Source organism: Podarcis vaucheri, assembly GCF_965113315.1.
Source record: "Podarcis vaucheri genome assembly, chromosome: 16".
Lineage (NCBI taxonomy): Eukaryota > Metazoa > Chordata > Lepidosauria > Squamata > Lacertidae > Podarcis > Podarcis vaucheri.
The window spans coordinates 13,967,575-13,990,254 of record NC_138754.1 but is presented as its reverse complement, the minus strand read 5'-3'; the positions used below and the strand labels follow the sequence as shown (position 1 = coordinate 13,990,254).

Sequence of the window (22,680 nt, the reverse complement as noted above, 5' to 3'; positions counted from 1 at the left end):
ACAAATAACCCAGAGATGCATTTTAAAGAAAAGAACACATTCTACTCATGTAAAAACACACTGATTCCCGGACCGTCCACGGGCCAGATTTAGAAGGCGATTGGGCTGGATCCAGCCCCCGAGCCTTAGTTTGCTTAAAGGTAAAGGGACCCCTGACCATTTGGTCCAGTCGTGGCTGACTCTGGGGTTGTGGCGCTCATCTCGCTTTATTGGCCGAGGGAACCGGCATACAGCTTCCGAGTCATGTGGCCAGCATGACTAAGCCGCTTCTGGTGAACCGGAGCAGCGCACGGAAACGCTGTTTACCTTCCCGCTGGAGCGGTACCTATTTATCTACTTGCACTTTGACGTGCTTTCGAACTGCTAGGTTGGCAGGAGCTGGGACCGAGCAACGGGAGCTCACCCTGTCGCAGGGATTTGAACTGCCAACCTTCTGATCAGCAGGTCCTAGACTCTGTGGTTCAACCCACAGCGCCACCCGCTGCATCCATGCACTCACCTTTCAAAACTGTATTTCTGACAACCTTCTGAACCCACCTTGATTAGCCCAGGCACCAGGAGCTGCGTCTCAGAGCTGGAAATGGATCCGTCGAGAACCTCCCAGCCCCCCTGGTCTTGTCGCAGCTCCAGGGTGTAGCCTGTTAGAGCCACAGAGAATTGGAATGGGGGCTCCCACAGGAGGAGGACACCCCGCGTGGTCTCGTTGGCCATCAGGGATTGAGGTGGGGATAGAAAAATCTGTGAGGTCGTAGATGAGGGGTTGGGCGGCATGGTGTTTGTTGGGAAACCTGAGAAGGAGGAGAAGAAAAAGAACGGGTGTTGAAACTGTGCATTGTTCCTTTAAGGGAATCGCTGATCAGAAGGAAAAGAGTCCTGTGCCTCTCACCTAGTGGCACGGTGGTGACGATCTCACTGAAGGGACCGCTACCCAGCTTGTTCTGGGCCAAAACGCTGAACTGGTAGCCAGTATCTGGCTGCAGATTCTCCACCAGGATGTGGGAGGCCCCAACAGGCACAGGCAGTGAAACCCAGTCATGGTGAGGGCGATTGAAGCGTTTCAACCTGTGTGGGGCACAGAAATGGAGGAGAGGCTGCAGTCATTGAGAAGAATCCAAACCAGAGACAGAAAAGCCCCTGTGGTTTCGAGCAGAAGGAACTGGTGAGCTCCTGGAAGAAGAATTCCAGTAACGTTTATATTTAATTAATCTATTCACCCAGTTTATCAGGCACCCAATAGATTACAAGAGTTGTCTGGGCAATGTATAAAAGCAAAAGCAACCTAGAAACCCATTGCAATAAAAGAAAATGGGAAAGCAGCAATTGAGACAACCATCATGGCATTGACAAAACTGATCTGTTGGAAGAGAGAGTAAATAAATGTTTTGTGGCGCTATAACAACTATATTAATTCCACATCATAAATGTAACTTAAAAGGCTTGTTTTTGTTTAAAAGTCTTTGGTATGCAAAAGACATTCAAACAGGGATCACTGCCCAATACTGTCAGTGTGCCTGGAATGACCTCCTATGGTAACCATGGAAGGTTTCAGTAAAAATTCCCTGAAAAACTACATAGTATATGAGAGGCAGTTTGCTGTTCCTGTTCCTTCACTGGCTTAGCCTCTCCTACGCTGAACACAAACAAACTAAACTTGCTCACATTTCTTTGGGTGCCAGGACAGGATGCCCTCCTTTCGGCTCTGAACAGAGGGGAGGTGGAAAGAGCATATATTTGTGAGGAAGTGTGATTGATATAGGTGCCTTCCCCCCCCCCCCCGAGAAAGCAGCTGATGGAGAGGGGGCATCCTTGCCCCCATCCTCCCCCCCCAGCACTTTTGGGCACAGCAGCCATTTGGGGCCCAGCGCCCACAGCCTCCATTCCAAAATCCTAACAGAGGACTCACAGCGGCGTATACCAGATGCTGAACCTCTGGAAGTAGCCTCCGTCAAAGCCTGGCTCCCAGGTGATGTTGACAGCCTGTTGGAGAGGCAGCACCGAGACGTTGGCCACTGTGTGGGGGCTGGTGCCTAGAGTTCACAAGAGGGAACGAAAAGCAGAACTGAATTAGCTTGACAGGATTAGGATGAGGCTCAACGGGGTTTTGTGGGTGGTAAAATCCACAGCAGCAGCAGCAGCAGCAGTTTTATCAACTAGTGCCCCCCCAGCCCCTCCAACATTTGTTTTTGAGGATTAAACCAAGTGCACGGAAAGCTTCCTTATGGTACTCCATCCATCAAGCCTGGTAGTGTCTGTTCTAGCAGGTGGGGATCACTTCTGACCCAATCCCTTTTTAACTGGAGATGTCCAGGATTGAATCTGGACTCTTCTACGTGCTCTACTACTAAGTTATAGTCCCTCCAGTAAAGGAAGCTGCTGATTACACTACATCTTGCCGAGTACTAGCTGCTCCGAGTGGCCGAAGCTCTCAAAGGTCTTGAGCAGACATCTTTACTCACTGCCTGCTACCCAATCTACCACAAATTTAACCGAGGACTGGCTTGTGATCTACCACAGAGTTATGGCAGTTTTCCCACCCTGCTCCAGATGCTTGCCGAGCAAACCATAGTTAGAACAAGCCAAGGTTTGTAAGGCAAAAACAAACTATGGGTTATGACCATTGTTTGTTGGAGCAAACCACGGTTAAGCTGCTGGTCAAAGAAACCATGGTTAAGCCATACAAACCTTAGTGCCAGCAGGCAAACCAGGCCAATATGTGTATGCATACACACTGCCCTCCCCTGAAAGTTGCAGCACGCATCCCTTTTCACTCAAAATAGTTCTTCAATGCATTTCTGTACAGTTTGCTTAATTCTGTTGTGCTCTGAATGAAGTACTCACCCAATACGTAGACAGTGGTTGCAGTGCTGATGCGGGCCACACCGTTGTTGGCGGCGCATTCCCATAAGCCATGCTGCTCCTTGGTCAGTGGCCGCAGGACCAAGCTGTTGTTCTTGTCTACCTGGGCACTGGCTAAGCCCTTGCTGCCCACCTGGGGGGGGTACCAGAGAGATGTTAGCAAGCTGTTCAAGACCCCAGGGGAAATCGGGGCTCTGCTAACTATACTATGGCTGAAGCCAGTTTAAATTGAAATGTTGCCAGTTACTTTTAAATTTCCTTCAAGTTCTCAAATATATTGCAAGGGATTGGACTAGAAGATCCTTTGGGTCCCCTTACAACTCTATGACTCTACATACTAGTAGGTATAAACCAGGGGTCAGCAACCTTTTCAGCAGGGGGCCGATCCACCATTCCCCAGATCATGTGGTGGGCCAAACTACCGTATTTTTCGCTCTATAACACGCACCAGACCATAACACGCACGTAGTTTTTAGAGGAGGAAAACAAGAAAAAAATATTCTAAATGAAATAGTGGAAATATGATTTTTGTGGTTCATGCTGTGGCCACAGACATGTGATCTGACAGTGAGTTTGGAGTAGCCCAATGCAAAAATCCTGAGGATCCATGTGGATCCATGCTTTGTAACCACGGAGGAGGGAAGGAAGGGGAACCATAGATCCTCTGCTCACGACTGCAGCAGATCCCCCCCGCCACCCGCAGGCATTCGCTCCATAACATGCACAGACATTTCCCCTTACTTTCTAGGAGGAAAAAAGTGAGTGTTATGGTGCAAAAAATACGGTATTTTTTTTTGGGGGGGGGGGAATGAACAAATTCCTATGCCCCACAAATAACCCAGAGATGCATTTTAAACAAAAGGACACATTCTAACTCATGTAAAACACTCTGATTCCTGGACCGCCCACGGGCCGGATTGAGAAGGCGATTGGGCTGCACCCGGCACCCAGGCTTTAGGTTGCCTACCCCTGGTATAAACTGAGAAGGAATTTGAGCCTAGCTAAAAGGTGGCGCTCTGAGTAAACCAGCCAGACTTAACAGGGAAGCCTCTCAGCCTGCCTGTCGGCTCCTTCAGTCTCAGTGTTGCCTCAGCAGAGAGGAGGAGGGGGAGGAGGATGGGGACAAAACTAGAATAAAGTTGTCTCCGCCTCTCACTGGCTCTGGCTCTGCCTCCTGTTGGCCTCCCACCTGGCCGGTCCCAATGGGCAGCAGCCACCACCTGCTGGACAGCCTAACTAGGATCTACCTTGTTTATGCAGAGAGCCGCCTCACCTTTGTCCAAGAGATGATGGGCAGGGGGTCACCTCTGGCAGCGCAGGGGATGAGCAGTTCCCGTCCCACCTCCTGAAAATACTCCTCCTTGGGGCACAGGCTGAACACGGGAGGGTCCTAGGCCGTAAAACACAACACATATTTGACATCCGAAACAGGCAAGGGTCGGCCACAGTGAACACAGGACGCTTGACTTGATGACCCAGCAGTCAAATCTCTTCTTATGCTCTAACACACACACACACACACGGCCGTCTCTGCTACTCACCTTCAGGAGAACGCGCGTAGGTGCCGAGGAGCCAGCAGTGCCGTAGCTGTTGTATGGGGTGCAGGTGTAAACACCCACGGCATTGTCGTTGCTTGTGGCAATGACAATGGCACCATCGGGAGTCGTGGACCAACCTGGGAGCTAGGAGAGGGAGAGAGAGTTCTGTTCAGAAGAGAGTTATCCCAAAAGGCCTATGAGCCCAAGAAGGTGTGATGGACGCTTCTGCCAAGTACCTTGCCTAACTCCAGCGGCTGCCCGTCTTTGGTCCAGTTGATGAAGAGCAGCGGAGGATTGGCCTTGTTGGGGCACCTGATGATGCCTTGCATCCCTATTGGCAGGAGAGTCTCAGGGGGCATGTTGATGACTTGTGCTGGATCTGCAAAAGGCAGGGAGGACATGGCTTCAGACGGTGGGATGGCTAGTGGGGGAAAGCTAGATGGGGCACAGCCAAGGCTGGGTTGCCTCTCCAATCAACTGCTGGGATATCCCACTAGGACAGCAACCTGCACCTTGCACCAGCAGCCCTGCAAAATAACAGGATGTGGATAATGCTGCAAGACGATTCTTTCTATGGAGGCTGATCCGAGCCGAGGGGCAGGCGCAGCTGACAATGCTGGTTTCTTTCGGTTTCTCATTTTTCCGATCTTATGATCGGTTCGCCACATTTCCATATCAGAGCATGATTGTTATTTTTTAAATCATCAAAATTTTAGTGCACATTTCCCCCCTAACATATGCACTTTTGCCTTTCACACACACTTTCACCAAAGCAATTTCCCCAAATATAATGCATGCTTGTATGTTGATTTCACTAATGTATGCATTTATGCACACTTAACATGCACTTCTGTATGCATTGCTTGGCTGGAGAACCGCGCTGCAAAATTTGAGGGAGTGCAGATTTTGAAGGATAGCTGCATTTCAATCCACATATTGTTTCAGAAAGTGCAAGGTCAGTAGGTTTGTCTTTAAATGCCATCAGAATTGCATTTCTGCCCCTTCCCTGTCTGAGCTCCACCCAGCAGGTTGAGCACCAAAGGTGCCTGTCTTCATACTGTCTTTTTCCACCACCCTTAGACTGTGTCTAGCAGTCTAGAATGATGGGCAGCTGCCATGCTTACACAGAACTGTGAGAAACGCTGAGGCAGAAGGTGGTCTCCTTAGCCCATTGCTAGGAACACAGGTATATTGCCCCGAATCCTCTGGGACAGTTTTCTGTACCAAGAGGCTCCCGTCCACCAAGACGCGAATCCGGGACTGGAGATGGCTGAAGGAGGGGAAGGAAAGAGAACTTGAAGACAGCAGGAACAAAAAAAGTGCAACAGCATTGTATTTAAGCACTTGCCTGGCTAACATGGGCAACTGGGAGTTCTATGTATCTTATATATAGATAAGGATATTTCTATATCTATTATCTATTATCTATATCTATGAATGAGAGAGAATGGAGCCAAATACATACTATCTGAGTTCAAAGAAGAAGACCAAGTCTAATCAAGTGTACAAACAAATGTAACTGCAGCAATTATTACATATTTCTCCAAACAAATTCACACTGAGAGAATATAAATGAGTCTGAAAATGTCGATTCACATGTAACGAAACTTTCCACCATGCTGCTGCCTAGTCTTCTGGGTTCTGCTTGTTCTTTTTAGGTGCATAAATGATGAGCGAGTTTCTCACAAATTGCCATAAATAATGCTTTTTTTTTGGTACCAGTTCTCTGAAGTAACTGATGAAACATCCTTGTGAAATAACTAGGCGTACTGCCAACTGTCAAACAAATAATTAGGGATTTTCAAACAAAACCAGCATTTTATCCATCATATAACAAACATAACTTGCAACGCAAGACCACTCTGTCTCCCGGGGTGGTGTTCATCTCTACTTGCTCCCAAAGAGGACAAGCTTTAATTTAAGCCCTATGTTGTGCTCCCTTTCACTTTGCTGCCTGGAACACCATTGGGGAGGGAAATATTACATAAATAAAGGAAAGAATAGACCATCATTTGTGGAAGAGCCCAGTGAGCCATTCTGCTCCCCGCTCACGCAAAACACTCACATCTGGAGTTTCCTACCTGAGGTGAAAAACATTTGTGTCCCCCTGGAACCAGCTATAGGTGAGGTTGGCAGGGTAGGCCTCGGCTTGGCAGGCCAAGAAGGCATCTTGGGTGATGTTGACAGTGACGTTCTGTGGGGGCACCACAATTACCGGAGGCCCTGGGAGGAAGAAAGTGCCTGGAATGAGTGGCTAAGGCAGGGGCAAGGAACCTTTTCCATTTCCTTCTGCAAAACCTTGCTGGGGGGAGGCGGCGGGGGGAGACACATGCCAGTTGTGGGTACCACCAGAGGTAAGCATGGAGAGGTAATCAAATTAACATTTTGCCTTTGTACAGTAGGCTAGTTTCTACACCAAACACACACACAAAAACCACACACCAGAGGTTCAAGGACACATCCCAAACATTCAAAAAAAATCCAAGGCTGGTGAGGGAATGTGGCTGGAGAAAGTGCCAAGGGCCAGAAAGAGAGGCCAAGGGAGCTACATTGAGCCCCTCTCCCCGAGTCTGAGTTTCCCCAGATCGAAGGACAGAAAGGCACTCCTCTCCCCCAAACCCTGCCAGTGATAAAATGTGGAACTATTGACTCCGAAGTTATGCCAAGATTCCCTTTGGAAATCAGAGACATGCTTGACTCCCATAGCTGTGCACTTGTATCCGCCAGGAAGTCTGGATGGTAAACTGGGGGAGTGATCGTAAAGCACATGTTTAGCACACACAAAGTTTCTGGTTCAATCCCTGGCATATCCAGTTAAATGAAGGATCAGATAGCAGGGTTGTGGGAAAGGCTTCTGCCAGAATCTTTAATATGTGGAGGGGTGGGGAGACAGCAGTCCTGGGCTAGCGCAGCAAATTTTGGCAAGACACAAACTTCCTGTGCTCCAGGGAGGGAGATCCCAGCTCATTGGCAGAGTGCAGGACTGTGCACATGCAGAGAAGGTTTCAGGTTTCATCCCTGGCACCTCCAATTTAAAGGATACAGTTGAAGGTGATGGGAAAAATTCTTTTTCTGCATTGCACGCTAGGGAGTTGCTGCCAGCGAGAGCAGGACAATTTTGGGCTAGGTCAGGGGTGGGAAATCATTTTTCCATTCACTTATGAGTAACCTTCCAGGGGCCAGGCATACACCCCATCTCCATCCTGGTAAGCAAGTACCATGCATACACTCCAGCCAGGTAAAGATCACTGGAGGAGGCTGCAGAGGAGGACCAGCAGGGGTGTGGCCTGGGAATGGGAGGAGCTTGGGAAGAGTCTCCGGAGGGCCGCATTTGGCTCCCAGGACTGAGGTTCCCCTCCCCACCCCCCATGGGCTCTATGGACAGATAAGCTTGTACAGCAGCATCCTGTGTTAAAATGCTGCTTAACCCAGTTTGGGAAAGATGCTGCCCCTTCTCCTGTTTACCTTGCACCAACAGGCGGGTTGTGTGGGTGATGGCACCCTCTTCACTGGTGGCATGGCAGGTGTAGGCCCCGGCGCTGGCCCGCTCCACACCAGCAAAGACAAGGCTCCCATTCTTCACCTGGTGGGAAGCACATCATTTAGGAAAGGCTTGGAGCAAGCAAGAAAAAACCCCTCCAGCATCTCCTCACCAAGAAATTGTACGGCCAACGAGGTGGTCAAGAAGACCAGGAAAATCAATTCCTCAATGAGCTGGAGAAAGTTTCTGTCAATTCCCTCAACTAGGGATGGGCAAATGTCTTCTCTCTGTTTTCCAGTCTTCAGTTCTCTAGATTTCCAGTATAGTTCATGATTTTTTAAGAAAGTCCTCATAAAAATTCATCACCATTTCAGCATGAATTTCTCTAAATATATCACCATCATTAGTAATTTGATTTCATACCCACAGCAGGTTACAGCAATTTTAACTTCAATACTGAAAACAGTTTAAAGCAAACTGCACTCACAGAAATAGGGTATGCCCTGAAAATATATACCGTAGGTCTCAAAGGCCAAGATAAAGAGCGATGTCTTTGGCATACGCATTCACATACACAATTTTACGTAATATACACGTTTTGCAAAGCTTATTTTCCCTAACATTTATATTTCCTCAATATAATGCAGTTTTGTATGTTATCTTCACAGATATATGAATTTCCACACATACTTTACTCAAGTATATGCATTGTCTTTTTACACAATACTTGGCTGGAGAACTGGATTGCAAAAGTTGAGAAGGGCAAAATTCAAAGGATGGCTTTGCTTCAGAAAGTGTGACTTAAGTAGGTATGTCTTTAAATGAGAACAAATCAAATTTCTCCCCATCCCTCTTATTAATTTAAGAACAGCAAGGACTAAGTATGTGAGCTTGTTCAGATCTCACCTGAGTTCACAGTGTGACTCTAGGAAAAAACACCATCCCCTTGGCCTCAGCATTCTCACCTGAAATACGGGTTTTACACAGGGGTGCAAAATGTCTTCTCTTTTGCATGAAGGTCCAATTCCCATTTGGCTAATCCTCCAGGGCTGCATGTCAGTGGGGGGCATGGGTCAGTCTAAGTGGGCTTTCCCACCCCCACCCCCCAAAAACCACTGGGATATATTGGAAAAGGTCAGGGCTTGCTAGCACTCCAAACAGTAGCATACCACACTGCAAGGCTTTCTTGAAGAGAGCAAGACAAATGCTTGTTTCCTTTGAGTGGCCAGCAGGGGTCAGCCAGACCTTAGGTATATTTGTTAGAGAACGGTCCTAAAATGAGCTTGACAATTAATTCAGTGCCTATGCGCCCATTAGGAAATCCATCTCTTAGGGTTTCTGAAACTAATTATTGGTTTTTTATTTCTCTGGGTGGGGAAGGCATGAAATTCCTCTTCAGAATAAACAGCACTACAGGGAAGTCCTCAACCAGCCAAAAAGGCTCACTAGTTGCCCCTAAACAAAACACAGCTTCCCATTCCCAGGCAGTGAAACCTGGGGTGGGGTAGCTCAACCATTTTCAGGAAGGGACAGATTAAAGGGGGTTGGCAAACAGGTTTAACTGGCCTGCACTTCCTCAATGAGAAGGAGCAAACAAAGGCAGGAGAATAAACTTGGGTGTTAATTACACCAGTGGTGGACCATAAACTAAGTAAGCAAAGAAATATAATAGCAAAGGTGTCCCATGATGAAAAAGAACCTCTAGCACAAGCGTGGGGAAGCTTGCTCCCTCCGGGTGTTGTGTTGCTGACCTACAGTGGCCATCAGTCCCAGCAGGCCAAGACCCAGAGATGATGGGAGTTGCAGTTCAAAGGTTCTTCACACCTGCTTTAGAGGCAGGCTCTGAAAGCTTCACCAGGCACCCCTGATGTAAGGGAGATGCTGGGTTTCAGGAGACACATGGGACTCACAGAGGAGGATGCTTTATGGATGGCAGTAACACGAATAATAGTACAGTGGTACCTTGGTTTGCAAACCATACGTTTTGGATTACAAACATGTCAAACCCAGAAGTGTGTGTCCCAATTTGCAAACTTGGATTACAACCCCTTTTTTGGGGGGGGGGGATTATGAACAGATTTTTTTTTTGGAGGCCCCATTGACGAAAGCGCACCTTGAGTTACAACCTGTTTTGGGTTACAAACGGACCTCCAGAACGGATTATGGTTGTAAACCAAGGTACCACTGTAATTGTCATGGACTGGCTGGATGCAGAGGAATGACGGGAGGTACTAGCTGGGGAGCCCCCACAGGAACCTCCAGGGTAAGAAGGCTCAGAGCCAGGGGGTGGTGGGACAATGCTGAGTGGTCAGAGGGAGCAGACTGGGAGGAGGTGTCAGCAACTGAAGAGGCAACAGGGTTTAGTGAGCAGGAAGAGGCTGCGGCAGAGGGCAGTCCTGATTCAGAGGCAGAAGCAGAGGAGAGGCCAAGAAGCAGAGCAGAGGCAGGCTGCTGAAGAAGCCAGGGAATCTCCCCCTCCTGCAACCAGCTCCCCTTCCTCCTGGTCTCCCAGAATGCACAGAGAAATGAAGAGGGCGGGTCCTTGGGGAGCAGTGGGAAGGTGGGGGCCTTCAGTCCCTGAAACTCCCTCACTGGTTCAAGCAGTGCTGGGAAGAGTTGCTGTGCTCACCAGGCCTGTGCTGGGTTTCTGGAATAAAGTGTTAACATCACTGACACTGGTGTTTTTTAAAAATTGTTGACCTACTCCTGACTCTGGCTCCTGACAAAAATGTTCTCTTAAATACCTGGATTTGTTAAAACCCTAAGTTGTGAACCATAGAAACTGCTCATGTAGGGGAGAGAATCTGCCACCATTTTCAGCTCTCTGTAAGACCAGAAAACACTGGAGGTATTCTGAAAATGCATTTATTTAAACACCTTTTTAATTTTGTGCATATGGAGTAGGGGGAAATCTCACCAAATCCAATAAATGTGAACACATTCATTTATTGCTGACATGTTATATCCTGCCCTTCAATGTCAATGGCATTTCCAAGGCGGCTAACTGAGAATGAATACACTATTAAACAACCATAAAACGAAAATGAAAACAGCATATTCTCATTTGAGATTTGTAATCTGCACATTTTGAGGAGGGTTTTAAAGCAGAGTATTGGCTAAAATGGCTTAGGATGATGGGAGTGGAAGCCCAACAACACCTGAAGAGCCAGGTGTGAAGGGAGAAGGCACTATGCAGGGCATCTAAAAGTATGTTCCAGGCAAACAGGGAAGAGAATTGAAAGTCATTTAAAACAGGAGTCAGGAATGGGGCACTTCCAGAATATGCTTGATTACCATGAGGTCTAGAAACATACTCATGCCCCCTTTAAAAATAAAACAATCACACAATTCCCAGTTCAAAGGCCAGGCTCCCAGCTTGTAAGATGATTGTGTCTACAAGCATTTCTAGACTAGGGGTTGGAGACTTATGGTCCTCCAGATGTTGTTTGATGGTCACTCTCATTCTCCCTGACCATTGGGCCATGCCAGCTGGGACTCTTCCAGGCCAACAACTTTTTTGGGGGACCACAGGCACCCCACTCCTTTTCTTGACCAGAGTTCTTCAACTTTGGGTCTCCAGTTGTTGGCTTACAACTTACATCATCGCTAACCAATGGTTCAACAAGGCTGGGGGTTGTGGGAATTGTAGTCTAGACCAGGCACCCCCCAACCTGCGGCCATCCAGATGTTTTGGCCTACAACTCCCATGATCTCTAGCTAAAGGGACCAGTGGTCAGGGATGATGGGAACTGTAGTCCAAAACATCTGAAGGGCCGAAGGTTGGGGATGCCTGGTCTAGACCCTTGGGTCCTGGGCTACATGCACACGCCTTACCTGAACCTTGTCTCCACTTTCTATGGCTTGGTTGTCTCTCTTCCAAGTGACGACTGGCTGGGGGTTTCCCGCTGCAGAGCAGGTCAGCGTGAGAGACTTTTGGTCTTGCACTTCTATGAAAGCTGGCGGGGTCTCCTGGAAGGTGGGGGGAACTGCAAGACAGACCTTATGAGAAGAGCACCCGAATCATCAGAAATGTTATTATGAGAACACCAGATGAGTCCTGGCTAGATCAGGCTGGAGGCCTATCTAGTCCAGCATCCTGTTCTCACTGTAGCTGTCCAAATGCCGATGGCAGTGGTTTTCAACCAGTGTGCTGTGGCACCCTGAATGATGGTCAGGGCAACACTGGCCCCCGTCCCCCTTTCCTTCCCTCCCTTCCCCTGATGCCCTCTCGCATCTCTGCCTCCCATTGGCTTGCACAACTGTTTGCTGCAGCAGTCCTGGCTACAAGTTCCCCAGGGGAATGGTACCTTTGGGGCTGGCCAGGGGGTACTTCTCAGGCCCCTGTGGGGCAGTGGGAGAAGGCACCTCTCTTTGGGGCAGGGGGAGCAGGTCAGAGACCAGGGGCGGCAGCCCAGAAACTCCCAAGGAGAGGGGAGAAGAGGAGGTTGAGGGAACACTCCACAAAGGAGGGTGTTTGAAATGAGGTGAGGGGCTGTTGGCTCTGCAGGCAAGGGGTGACGTAACTGGGCTCCTGAGCCCCACAGGGGTGCTGCAGAAGGAATGTAGTTGGTCAAGGGAGCTGTGGACCCAAAAAGGTTGAAAACCTCTGGCCTATCAGATCTCCACAAGCAGCACCTGCGTACAACAGCACTTGCCCCACCTGTGACTCCTAGCAACCTACTGTTGTGCGGATTAAATGAAAGAACCATGTACACCACTTGGACCTCTTTGGATGAAAGATCAAATGTCAAAATATGTTTAAAAGGTGCAGACTTTTGTATAAAAAAACACTTGCTAGCACATTTTAAAAAGAAATATATATCCTCACTTAGGGATGGGCAAAACAAGTCAATTCTGGTTTCTCTCTGTTTCTCACTTTTCCGGTCATAATTTCAGTTCTCCACATTTCCACAACAGTTTGAGATTTTTTTAAAGAGACATTTTATCAGCATTCTAGTGTGATTTTCTCCTAATATGCACTTTTCTTTTTTACACAATTTTGTCTAACATACAGATTTTTGTTGCAAAGAAATCTCACCTAATATTGCATTTTGGTGCACATTGCTTGGTTGGAAACCTGCATTTTAGAATTTGGGCAAGTGTGAATTGGGGATAGCTCAGCTGCTACAGCATGAGGCTCTTAATTTCAGAGTTGTGGGTTCGAGCCCCACATAGTGCAAAAGAATCCCGCATTGCAGGGGCCTGGACTAGATGACTCTTGTGATCTCCCTTCCAACTCTACGATTCTAAGGATGTCCTCCAGCCAAGGATTACAGGGCAGTTTATGATATAAAAACACAAAAATATGTAACGTAATGACAAACAAAACAATACCTCTACCAGCCCCAACAATTTAAAATGCAATAAATTGTTTAATTGGCCAAAGACCTGGGAGAAGAGGGATGTTTTATAAATCTTTGTGAAAATTAATCAGCATTTTCGTGCAAAATTCTCCCAATATATGCACTTTTGTGTGGAATTTTGCCTAACATACACATTCTTGCAAGCAATTTCCCCAAATGTAATATATTTTTGAATTTTATTTTCAAGATTATATGCATTATATGTACTTTTTAATGCACATTTGTACGCGTTACTTGGCTGGCAAACCACCCTGGAAAATTGCAAATTCGAAAATGCATTTCTGTTTGCATATTGGTTCTGGAAGTGCAAATTATATAGCTTTGCCTTTAAATGTCAGATGAATCAAATTCCTCCCCCATGCCTATCCTCCCCTGGTACCCCAGGTCTTATCCCCTTAACAAATGCCCACCCCCTCCCTTTTTAATGTCTCAGCTGCAAGTAGGGGCTGGTCATCTGTTCAAGGATAATAGCAATTGATTAGGCAGCAGAGCAGGGATGAGTAGCTGGGGAGACAGAAGCTGGGAGAGGGCAGGATTACAGACTGGGATGAGGGTCTGGAAGAAGAGCTAAGCAGATGGGAGACAAAAGGGGGTCTGATGCCGAGAAAACCAGGATGCGAAGGATAAGGGATGGGCACAAACGAAGACATTTAGGTCACATCCACACCACGCATCCTGGGAAGTGTAGTCTGTTAAGGCTGATGGGAAGGGTCTCCTAACAGCTCTCAGCACCCTTAACTACAGTTCCCAGGATTCTTTGGAGGAAGCCATGACTGTTAAACTGGCATTGGAGTGCTTTAAATGAACGGTATGCAACCCTCCTTATATCATTGTGCATACTGCTTTAAAAAATACAAGTGGACAGGCTCCTGCACCAAGGGGTACCCAATTTCCACCATCCACACTGGCTGGGGCAGATGAGAGTCCAGCCATATCTGTTGTGCCACAGGGTTCCCCATTCCACACTTCAGTGCATTTCCAAACAAAATGCAAACATCCTTTGAAATTGGCAGTTTCCTAAGCTTGCAAAGCAGTTCTCCAGCCAAGAAATGTGTGGGAAAAAGCACATTCTGAGGTAAAGCATGCATTAAAATGTGTATATTAGTGACAACAATATACAAAAATGCTTCATAGTATGGGAAATTGCTCTGCAAAGGTGTGCACATTAGGAGAAATCCACACTAGACGCTGATTAATTTTCATGAAGACTTTTTCAAAAAAATAAATAAAATAAATTGCACACTGATGTGGAAATATGGAGACCTGAGTTTAAGGTTGGAAAAATGATAAACAAAAAGAAACCAAAATTGCCAGAGTTGCCCATCCCTATGTCACCTCAATTGTTGTTATAAGCAAGGGGGGAAATATCGTTCTTTTCCTCCATCATGCACCGTTAATAACTGTATAAGCCTCTTTTATCCCAGGTTCCTGAATCCTTAAAAAAAAAAAGTTTTTGCTCTATGGAAAGAGAAAAGATAGAAATTGAAATCAATCAATCAATCTAATGTGGAGCCCTTCAGATCTTGTTGAATCCACACCCACCATTGCTGGGAGGGGGTTGGATTAAATGACTGTTTGGGTCCCTTCCAACTCTGCGATTCTTTGATTCCTTGATTCTATAGCCATTGGTTGGGGCTGATGGGAGTTGTAGTCCCAAATATGTAGAAGGAACCTCATTGACCAACCCTGAGGTAAATTAAAAAAGCTGGAGATGTGGGAGCAAAAATGCAATCTTAGTATATATGTTGATTAACTGCCCGATGATAAGATCATTTTGGTGCGAGGTGAGGATATTTATAGCAAGAGTAATAAAAAAGAAATTGTTACTTAGGGGAACTAAATTGAATTCTAAATTATATTCCAGAAACGTGGGAGATTTCAAGGGGTCAAAAAAAAAAGGATGTGTTTTGCTATATTAGAAGCAAAAAAACAACCGTGCTATATTAGAAGCAAAAGGTGTAGTCATAGGTATATTAGTGTATTCAAATCTGAATTGTCAAATTGTGTTGTTATTGTTATTATGGTTTTTGATGTATGTGTCTTTTGCAGCTGATGTTTGTATCGAAAAAATGATTAAACAACAACAACAACAACAACAACAAAGTAAATTAAAAAAATAAACACCCAGAGCATACAATTGACAGTGAGGTGGATCCAGGTGCCGTTTTGGAACTCGTCGTCACTGTTGGGTCGGTCGAGAAAGAGCACCCGGCACTCGTACCAGCCCTGGTCCTCAGCACGCAGCTGCTCAATCCAGAGAGAGGCGCCCTCTTGGATCCGCACACGACCTGCATCGCATAAATGAAACCACAGAAGCACATGCAGGGGGTTACAGAAGCAACAACACCATCACAGGAAGCTGTGATTCCTGCATTGCAGGGGGTCAAACTGGATGACCCTTGGGGGTACTTTCTAACCCTATGATTACAGTCATACCTCGGGTTACAGCGCTTCAGGTTGCACGTTTTTGGGTTGCGCACCATGCTGAACCCGGAAGTACCGGAACGGCTTATGTCCGGGTTTCAGTGCTTTTTGCATGCGCAGAAGCACCAAATTGCGACGCGCGCACACGCGTGTGCAAACACAGCACTGCGGCTTGCAAACGCGCCTCCCGCATGGATCACGTTCGCAACCCGAGTGTCCACTGTACAGTGGTACCTCGGGTTAAGAACTTAATTCATTCAGGAGGTCCGTTCTTAACCTGAAACTGTTCTTAACCTGAAGCACCACTTTAGCTAATGGGGCTGCAGCGTGATTTCTGTTCTCATCCTGAAGCAAAGTTCTTAACCCGAGGTACTATTTATGGGTTAGCAGAGTCTGTAACCTGAAGTGTCTGTAACCTGAAGCGTCTGTAACCCGAGGTACCACTGTAAACGATTCCAACACTTCAACCCAGGCCACCAAATTTTCTTTCCCTGAAGTGGAACCAATACACTTGTCTTATGTCATGCCCAGGTATCCTATTGGTAAAGGGGGGAATTGCAGTAAATTGATGAAATAAAATAGTTGAGAACTCATGATCAGAATATTGCATGGAGACAAAAATGGCATTGTGCAAAAACAAGAGGGAAGCATCAACAAGCATCCCCAAAAAGGGAGGTGGCAGGAGTATAAAAAAATATTTGGGGGGACTAAGTGGGGGAACCCCCTCAACCCCAAAGTACAGGCCACTGAGGACTGGGCATGCTCAGCAGGTGCAGAATGCTGAATGACTATGGAGGGGGAATGGAGTGTCCTGGAAAAGGGCATGGCTCTCTGCCTTGAACTCTGAACAGGAGCACTTCATGCTGCAAGGTTTTGTTAAAGGTCCAACTTGCATTTGGAAGTCCCAAGAACCGGTAAAGGAACAGAGTACTTTATGAAAATCCAGAATAAGGGCTCACCAAATACAAATAGAGCAGATGTGGCAGCATACCCACTGGCTGCAACCAGAGCATTTCAGAAGCACATAAAAATATGGAAGGGTTTGTTTCTTTTTAAACCCACAACAACAACTTTGGGTTTGTTTCGCATTTAGAAGGTCCCAGGTTCAATCCCTGACATCTTTAGGCAGGGCTGGGAAAGACTCCTTGTATGAAACCATGGAGAGCCACTGCCAATCAGTATAGACAATATTGAACTAGATCAGGGGTCTGCAACCCAAGGCTCCGGAGCCACATGTGGCTCTTTTACATCTTTGCTGCTGCTCCGGGGCGGATACTAGCGAGGGGAGGAGGCGCATTGTGCGCCCCGACACTCCCCACTGTGGCGGGCGCTGTACTGGCTGTGACGTCACATGGGGGCGGTGCATGCGTTAGTCATGCACCGTCCCGACGTCACCTTCCCACCCGCTGTCAGATCGCGGCTCCGGAGATATATTTGTTTTAAATGATGCAGTGGTTTTGCGGCTCCCAGTTTTTTTTCCCTTCAGAAACGGGTCCAAGTGGCTCTTTTTGTCTTAAAGGCTGCAGACCCCTGAACTTGATGGACCAATGGACTGTATAAGGCAACTTCCTAAGATAAAAGAGCTGCAGCTAAGAGCATGTAGAAGGTCCCAGGTTTGATTCTTGGCATCTCTAGGCAAGACAGAGTGAGACTCACTGTCTGAAAACCTGTAGAGGCTGCTACCAGTCAGTGTTGACAATACTGAACTAGATAGACCAATGACCCGACTCTGCTGCCTTGTATTGTTTCAGTACATACTGCCTTATGTTCCTACCTAAAGCAGTCCTTTATTTACAACCATGAGGACTGGAACCCTACTTTATTTTAGAAGAAGAACCATAGCTCAGTGGTTGAGCATTTGCCTCATGCATGGGTTCCCTGGTAAGGCTGGGAAAAGCTGCCTGAAATCCCGCAGAGCTGCTGCCAGTCAGAGCAGGAGACACTGAGTTAGATGCACCAACGTTCTGAATCCGTTCCCTGCTTCTAAGTTACTTTAAATGTGCTTTTGACATCCACTCACAGACACAAGTCAAAAGCAGCCGTGGGGAGTAGCCAGAGGTGACGCTAACCTCCTTTATCCATGCTGTTTTCCTGAGGAACCCCCCCCCCCCCCAGTTACAGCTTCCAGGGAGGGAGTGCAGTGGGAATACCAGTTGCTGGGAATCACAAGTGCGGAGAATTGTATACTGGACTAGATGGGCCACATTGGGCTATTCTTATTTTCTAATAAAGGGTAAAGGGGACCCCTGACCATTCGGTCCAGTCGTGGACGGCTCTGGGGTTGCGGCGCTCATCTCGCTTTATTGGCCGAGGGAGCCGGCATACAGCTTCCGGGTCATGTGGCCAGCATGTCTAACCCGCTTCTGGCAAACCAGAGCAGCGCATGGAAATGCCATTTACCTTCCCACTGGAGCGGCACCTATTTATCTACTTGCACTTTGACATGTTTTCGAACTGCTAGGTTGGCAGGAGCAGGGACTGAGCAACGGGAGCTCACCCCGTCGCGGGGATTCAAACAGCCAACCTTCTGATTGGCAAGCCCTAGGCTCTGTGGTTTAAGCCACAGTGCCACCCGCGTCCCCTTATTTTCTTATAGGATTAGACAAATTCAGAAAGGTAAAAGTTGCTGGGCTGACAATGGCTACAAGCCACAGTGGCTATGTTCTCCCTCCACTGTTGGAAGTCTGTAGGCCCCTGAATACCACAGTTGGTAGGAATCGCAAGTGAGCTCTTGAACCCAGGTCCTGCTTGTGGGGCTTCCTATAGTCATCTGGTTGGCCTCTCTGAAGACAGAATGCTGGACTATGACTAGGCCGATCCAGCAACCGGTCCAGTCAGCTTCCGCATGTGGCCCTTCACATCCTTTGCCTCAGGCAGCAAAATGTCTTGGGCCAGCACGGGCTTGAGAGCCTACTTCCCGCTCTCTCAGGAAGTCCTGAGAAGACCACCCTTGCTGATGCCCCCTTCCCCTCTCTCTCTCCCTGCCCAGCTGGGACCATGACGCTGGGAAGGAACCGTTTGCTTTTGTGGGAACCGCCACGGAAAACAAAAGCTGGAGTCTAGGCCCGGGCAGCGATGCTGGGTCAGGGGTCAATTCAACAGACATTAAGTGTTACACAGTGTCTCCCCCCCTCCCCAACGGGCAGGAGGGATGGAGAGTTGGAAAAAGGAGGCCAGCGAGAGTGCCATGCTGAGGGGAGGGGGTTGGATATGTGCCCCACGGACTCTTCCCCCCACCCCCACACTTCAAAAGGGCTTTGTCCTTAAGGAGAAACTAAGTGGGTCTCTTTTTTTCCATGCCGCTGCCCCGTCTCCTCCAAACTGCTTCCCTCCTTCGAGCCTCAAAGAGGCAATGGTAGGCTGTACGAAACATCAGTCATCCTCAGAACAGATCCATTGGAATTAAAGGACATAACTAATTTAGGCTTATTAATTTCAACGGGTTGCATCCAACGTTAGTCCAAGTAGTTCCATTGCAAAAGAATGGACATAGGCTCATTAATTTCAAAGAGTCAGCTCTGAGTAGCACTTAGTTGGATGCAACTGAATGTGTTGTCTGCTCAGAGGAAAACTTCCTCATGCTATGAGATGCTAGGCATTGAAACAGGTGAACTCCCCGTTATTAGAAGTTTTCAGGAAGAAATTGGAGGGGCACACGTCAGGGGTGCTAGAGCAGCAGATCACCTATGAGGCAGTGTGGTGGAGTGGTTAGAGAGTTGGACTAGGACCTGGGAGACTAGGGTTGAAATCTCCACTTGGCCATTAAGCTCCCAGTGTGACTTTGGGCTACACAACAGCTCTCAGCCTAACCTACCCCACAGGGGTAGGGAGAACCACGCACTGTGCCTTGAGCTCCTTGGAGCAATGGTGGGAATATCTATGCGGCCAGTTCAGTGCCCATTGCAGCCAAGACCAGCTGGAACTGGATGGTTCCAACCATACTGATTTACATTGGGACAGAGTAAGTTTTAAAGAGCTAATTTTGCCACTAGGAAACTGGCCTTCAATTAAGAAAAAAAATCAATTAACGTACTGAAATCGGGAGAGGGCAGAGAAGCCAATGCAAAGCAAAACATATCAAAGCCACTCACCCAGAGAGTCTGTTTTTGCAACAATGCGTTGCGACCAACTAAATTATACTCAGATTAGAGCCACAGAAATTAATGGACCTGAATTAGGCGTGTCCATTGTTTTCAATGGGTCTGTACTGTGTAGGACTAACAATGGATACAGCCAACGCCTTCCCCTGCAGGGCTGGCCACAGGGAGGCCTGCGGAACAGCGAGGGGGATGCGGATCAGCAGAGAGTCAAGAGCCACTGGGCTTTTAGTTTGATGCTTGTTCTGAACCAATGATGCTAATTTATAATTCTGCACACATACAAACCCCGATTGGAAGGAAAAGAAATCACAGAGTGCAGCGTAGCAGCTCAAATACGAGGGCATTTGCCCCCAAAACTCCTTCCTTGCAAAGGTGATGGTGAATAAAGAAATTTTCAGCCCCCCAATTCTCCCCTCCCGACCTGTTCTTTATTTTTCCTGACCAAAGGTGGCAACCCTATTAGTAACACGTCTCACTTCTGAGATCTCAGCATTTCCCTCTATCTCAGCGGCTAGGAACTTGTTCCTTTTACAACACCCCCCCCCAAGAAAAAAGGCAACATACAAACAACCCCCAGTGTTTTATTTTTAATACAATAAAGCAAAAGCAGATATGAAGGTAAATATTGTCCTAGTGCTTGCTATTCCTGAACATGAAAAACAAAATCTGCCTTTCAATGCACTTAATCAGCAGCTGCAATAAATTAGTTTAGATAATAATGCAATTAATTAGAAATTAGAAAGTGCTTCCAGAAATATTTTAAAAAACTATACACACAAGGATCCGAGGATGTAGCCAAGATAGAACAATTTTTGAAAGAAAATGGCCTTCCAGAACTATCTCAAGAGAAGAGATCAATCTTGAACTGCAAAATAACACAACAGGAAATTGAGGATGCCATTCAGAACATGCAGTTGGGCAAATCTCCAGGACCGGATGGACTCACCTCCAAGTATTATAGGACATTAAAAGACTATTTGATACAACCACTAGAGGAGGTTTGCAACCAGATTATGGGGGGAGGGAAGGCACCAGATACGTGGAAAGAAGCATTCATCACACTGATACCTAAAGTGGAAACTGAAAAGACTCAACTTAAGAACTACCGCCCCATCTCACTCCTAAACGTGGATTACAAAATATTTGCGGATGTTTTGGCTAACAGATTGAAAAAAGTATTAAATGAAGTAATCCATAAGGACCAAGCAGGCTTTCTCCCAGGTAGACATTTGTTTGATAATACCAGGAATATTATCGATATTCTGGAACTTTTACAAACAAATATTAACACCAAAGCAGTGTTAATTTTTATTGATGCGGAGAAGGCCTTTGACAATATTTCTTGGAAATTTATGAAGAAAAACTTGGAAGGGATGGGAGTGGGAAGGGGGTTTGAGAACGGAATAGAGGCAATCTATTCTGAACAAAAAGCTAAGTTGATAGTGAACAATGTGGTGACAGAAGAACTTCATATTGAAAAAGGAACACGCCAGGGGTGCCCCCTATCCCCTTTACTGTTTATTTCAGTCCTGGAGGTTTTGCTGAACATGATAAGGGAGGATCGGCAGGTACAAGGAATACGGGTCGGAGCGAAACAATATAAACTGAAAGCATTCGCAGATGATCTGGTTTTAACACTACAGGAGCCAGAACCCAGTACAAAAAGAGTTTTGGATCTGATCCAGAAATTTGGTCGGGTGGCGGGTTTTAAGCTGAACAAGCAAAAAACTAAGGTGTTAGGGAAAAATCTGACGGCTATGGAAACAGAAGGGTTTCAGAAAGAGACAGAACTAAACATTGTTAAAAAAGTGAAATACCTGGGGGTGAATCTGTCTTCTAAGAATTTGAATTTATTTAAAGACAATTATGAGAAATGTTGGCTAGAAGTTAAAAAAGATTTAGAAATTTGGTCAAGACTGAAATTATCCTTGTTAGGCCGAATTGCAGCTATAAAGATGAACGTTTTGCCAAAGATGTTGTTTTTGTTTCAGGCCCTGCAGATTGTGGACAGAGTGGAATGCTTTGGAAAGTGGCAGAAGGATATCTCTAGGTTTGTCTGGCAGGGCAAAAAGCCCCGAATAAAGTTTAAAATATTAACTGATGCAAAAGAGAGAGGGGGGTTTGCCCTGCCGGACTTAAGGTTATATTATGAAGCGGCGGCCTTCTGCTGGATGAAAGATTGGATTTTACTAGAAAACACTGATGTCCTAGATCTGGAAGGCTTTAACAATTCGTTAGGTTGGCATGCGTATTTGTGGTATGACAAGGGTAAATCATATGGAATGTTTAAAAACCATATTGTCAGAAAAGCAATATATATGGTCTGGAAAAAATATAAAGACTTATTGGAGAGTAAAACTCCGAGGTGGATTTCACCAATAGAGGCCAAAGCTCGGAAAACAACCAATATGGAGGCATACTGGCCGAAATATTGGGAAATAATAGAAAACATTGGAGGCAATTGGAGACTGCAGAGCTTTGAAAAATTAAAGGATAAGGTGCAAAATTGGCTGCATTATGCCCAAATTAATGAGGTTTTTAAGTTAGACAAAAAAACAGGTTTCCAGGTGGAAAAATCGAAACTTGAGACAGAATTGCTTGAACCAAAGACCAAGTTATTATCGAGAATGTATAACTTGCTGCTTAAATGGAACACTCAGGATGAGACAGTTAAATCAGCAATGATAAAATGGGCCCAGGACATTGGTTATAATATTATGTCTGAAGACTGGGAAAGGTTATGGACCACCGGTATGAAATTTACTGCATGTAATGCTTTGAAAGAAAACATTATGAAGATGGTATACAGGTGGTACATGACCCCGGTTAAGTTAGCTAAGATTTACCATTTGTCCGATAACAAATGTTGGAAATGTAAGGAAGCTGAGGGGACATTCTTTCACCTCTGGTGGACTTGC

At 46.6% G+C, this 22,680-nt stretch overlaps 1 protein-coding gene across 6 annotated transcripts in view; it reads right to left on the bottom strand.

Annotated features, from left to right (window-relative positions):
* IGSF9 (immunoglobulin superfamily member 9) overlaps positions 1–22,680 on the bottom strand; it is a 72,244-nt gene that overhangs the window by 12,359 nt on the left and 37,205 nt on the right. For all 6 annotated transcript variants that reach the window (XM_082202707.1, XM_082202708.1, XM_082202705.1 and 3 more), the window contains exons 4-15: positions 15,374–15,526; positions 11,710–11,861; positions 7,860–7,977; positions 6,476–6,617; positions 5,519–5,664; positions 4,631–4,773; positions 4,398–4,538; positions 4,130–4,246; positions 2,839–2,989; positions 1,904–2,027; positions 887–1,062; positions 538–788 (exon numbers count right to left, since the gene is read on the bottom strand). In XM_082202707.1, coding sequence (XP_082058833.1) covers positions 538–788; positions 887–1,062; positions 1,904–2,027; positions 2,839–2,989; positions 4,130–4,246; positions 4,398–4,538; positions 4,631–4,773; positions 5,519–5,664; positions 6,476–6,617; positions 7,860–7,977; positions 11,710–11,861; positions 15,374–15,526 — 1,814 coding nt within the window. The remainder of the gene's footprint in view (positions 1–537; positions 789–886; positions 1,063–1,903; positions 2,028–2,838; positions 2,990–4,129; positions 4,247–4,397; positions 4,539–4,630; positions 4,774–5,518; positions 5,665–6,475; positions 6,618–7,859; positions 7,978–11,709; positions 11,862–15,373; positions 15,527–22,680) is intronic.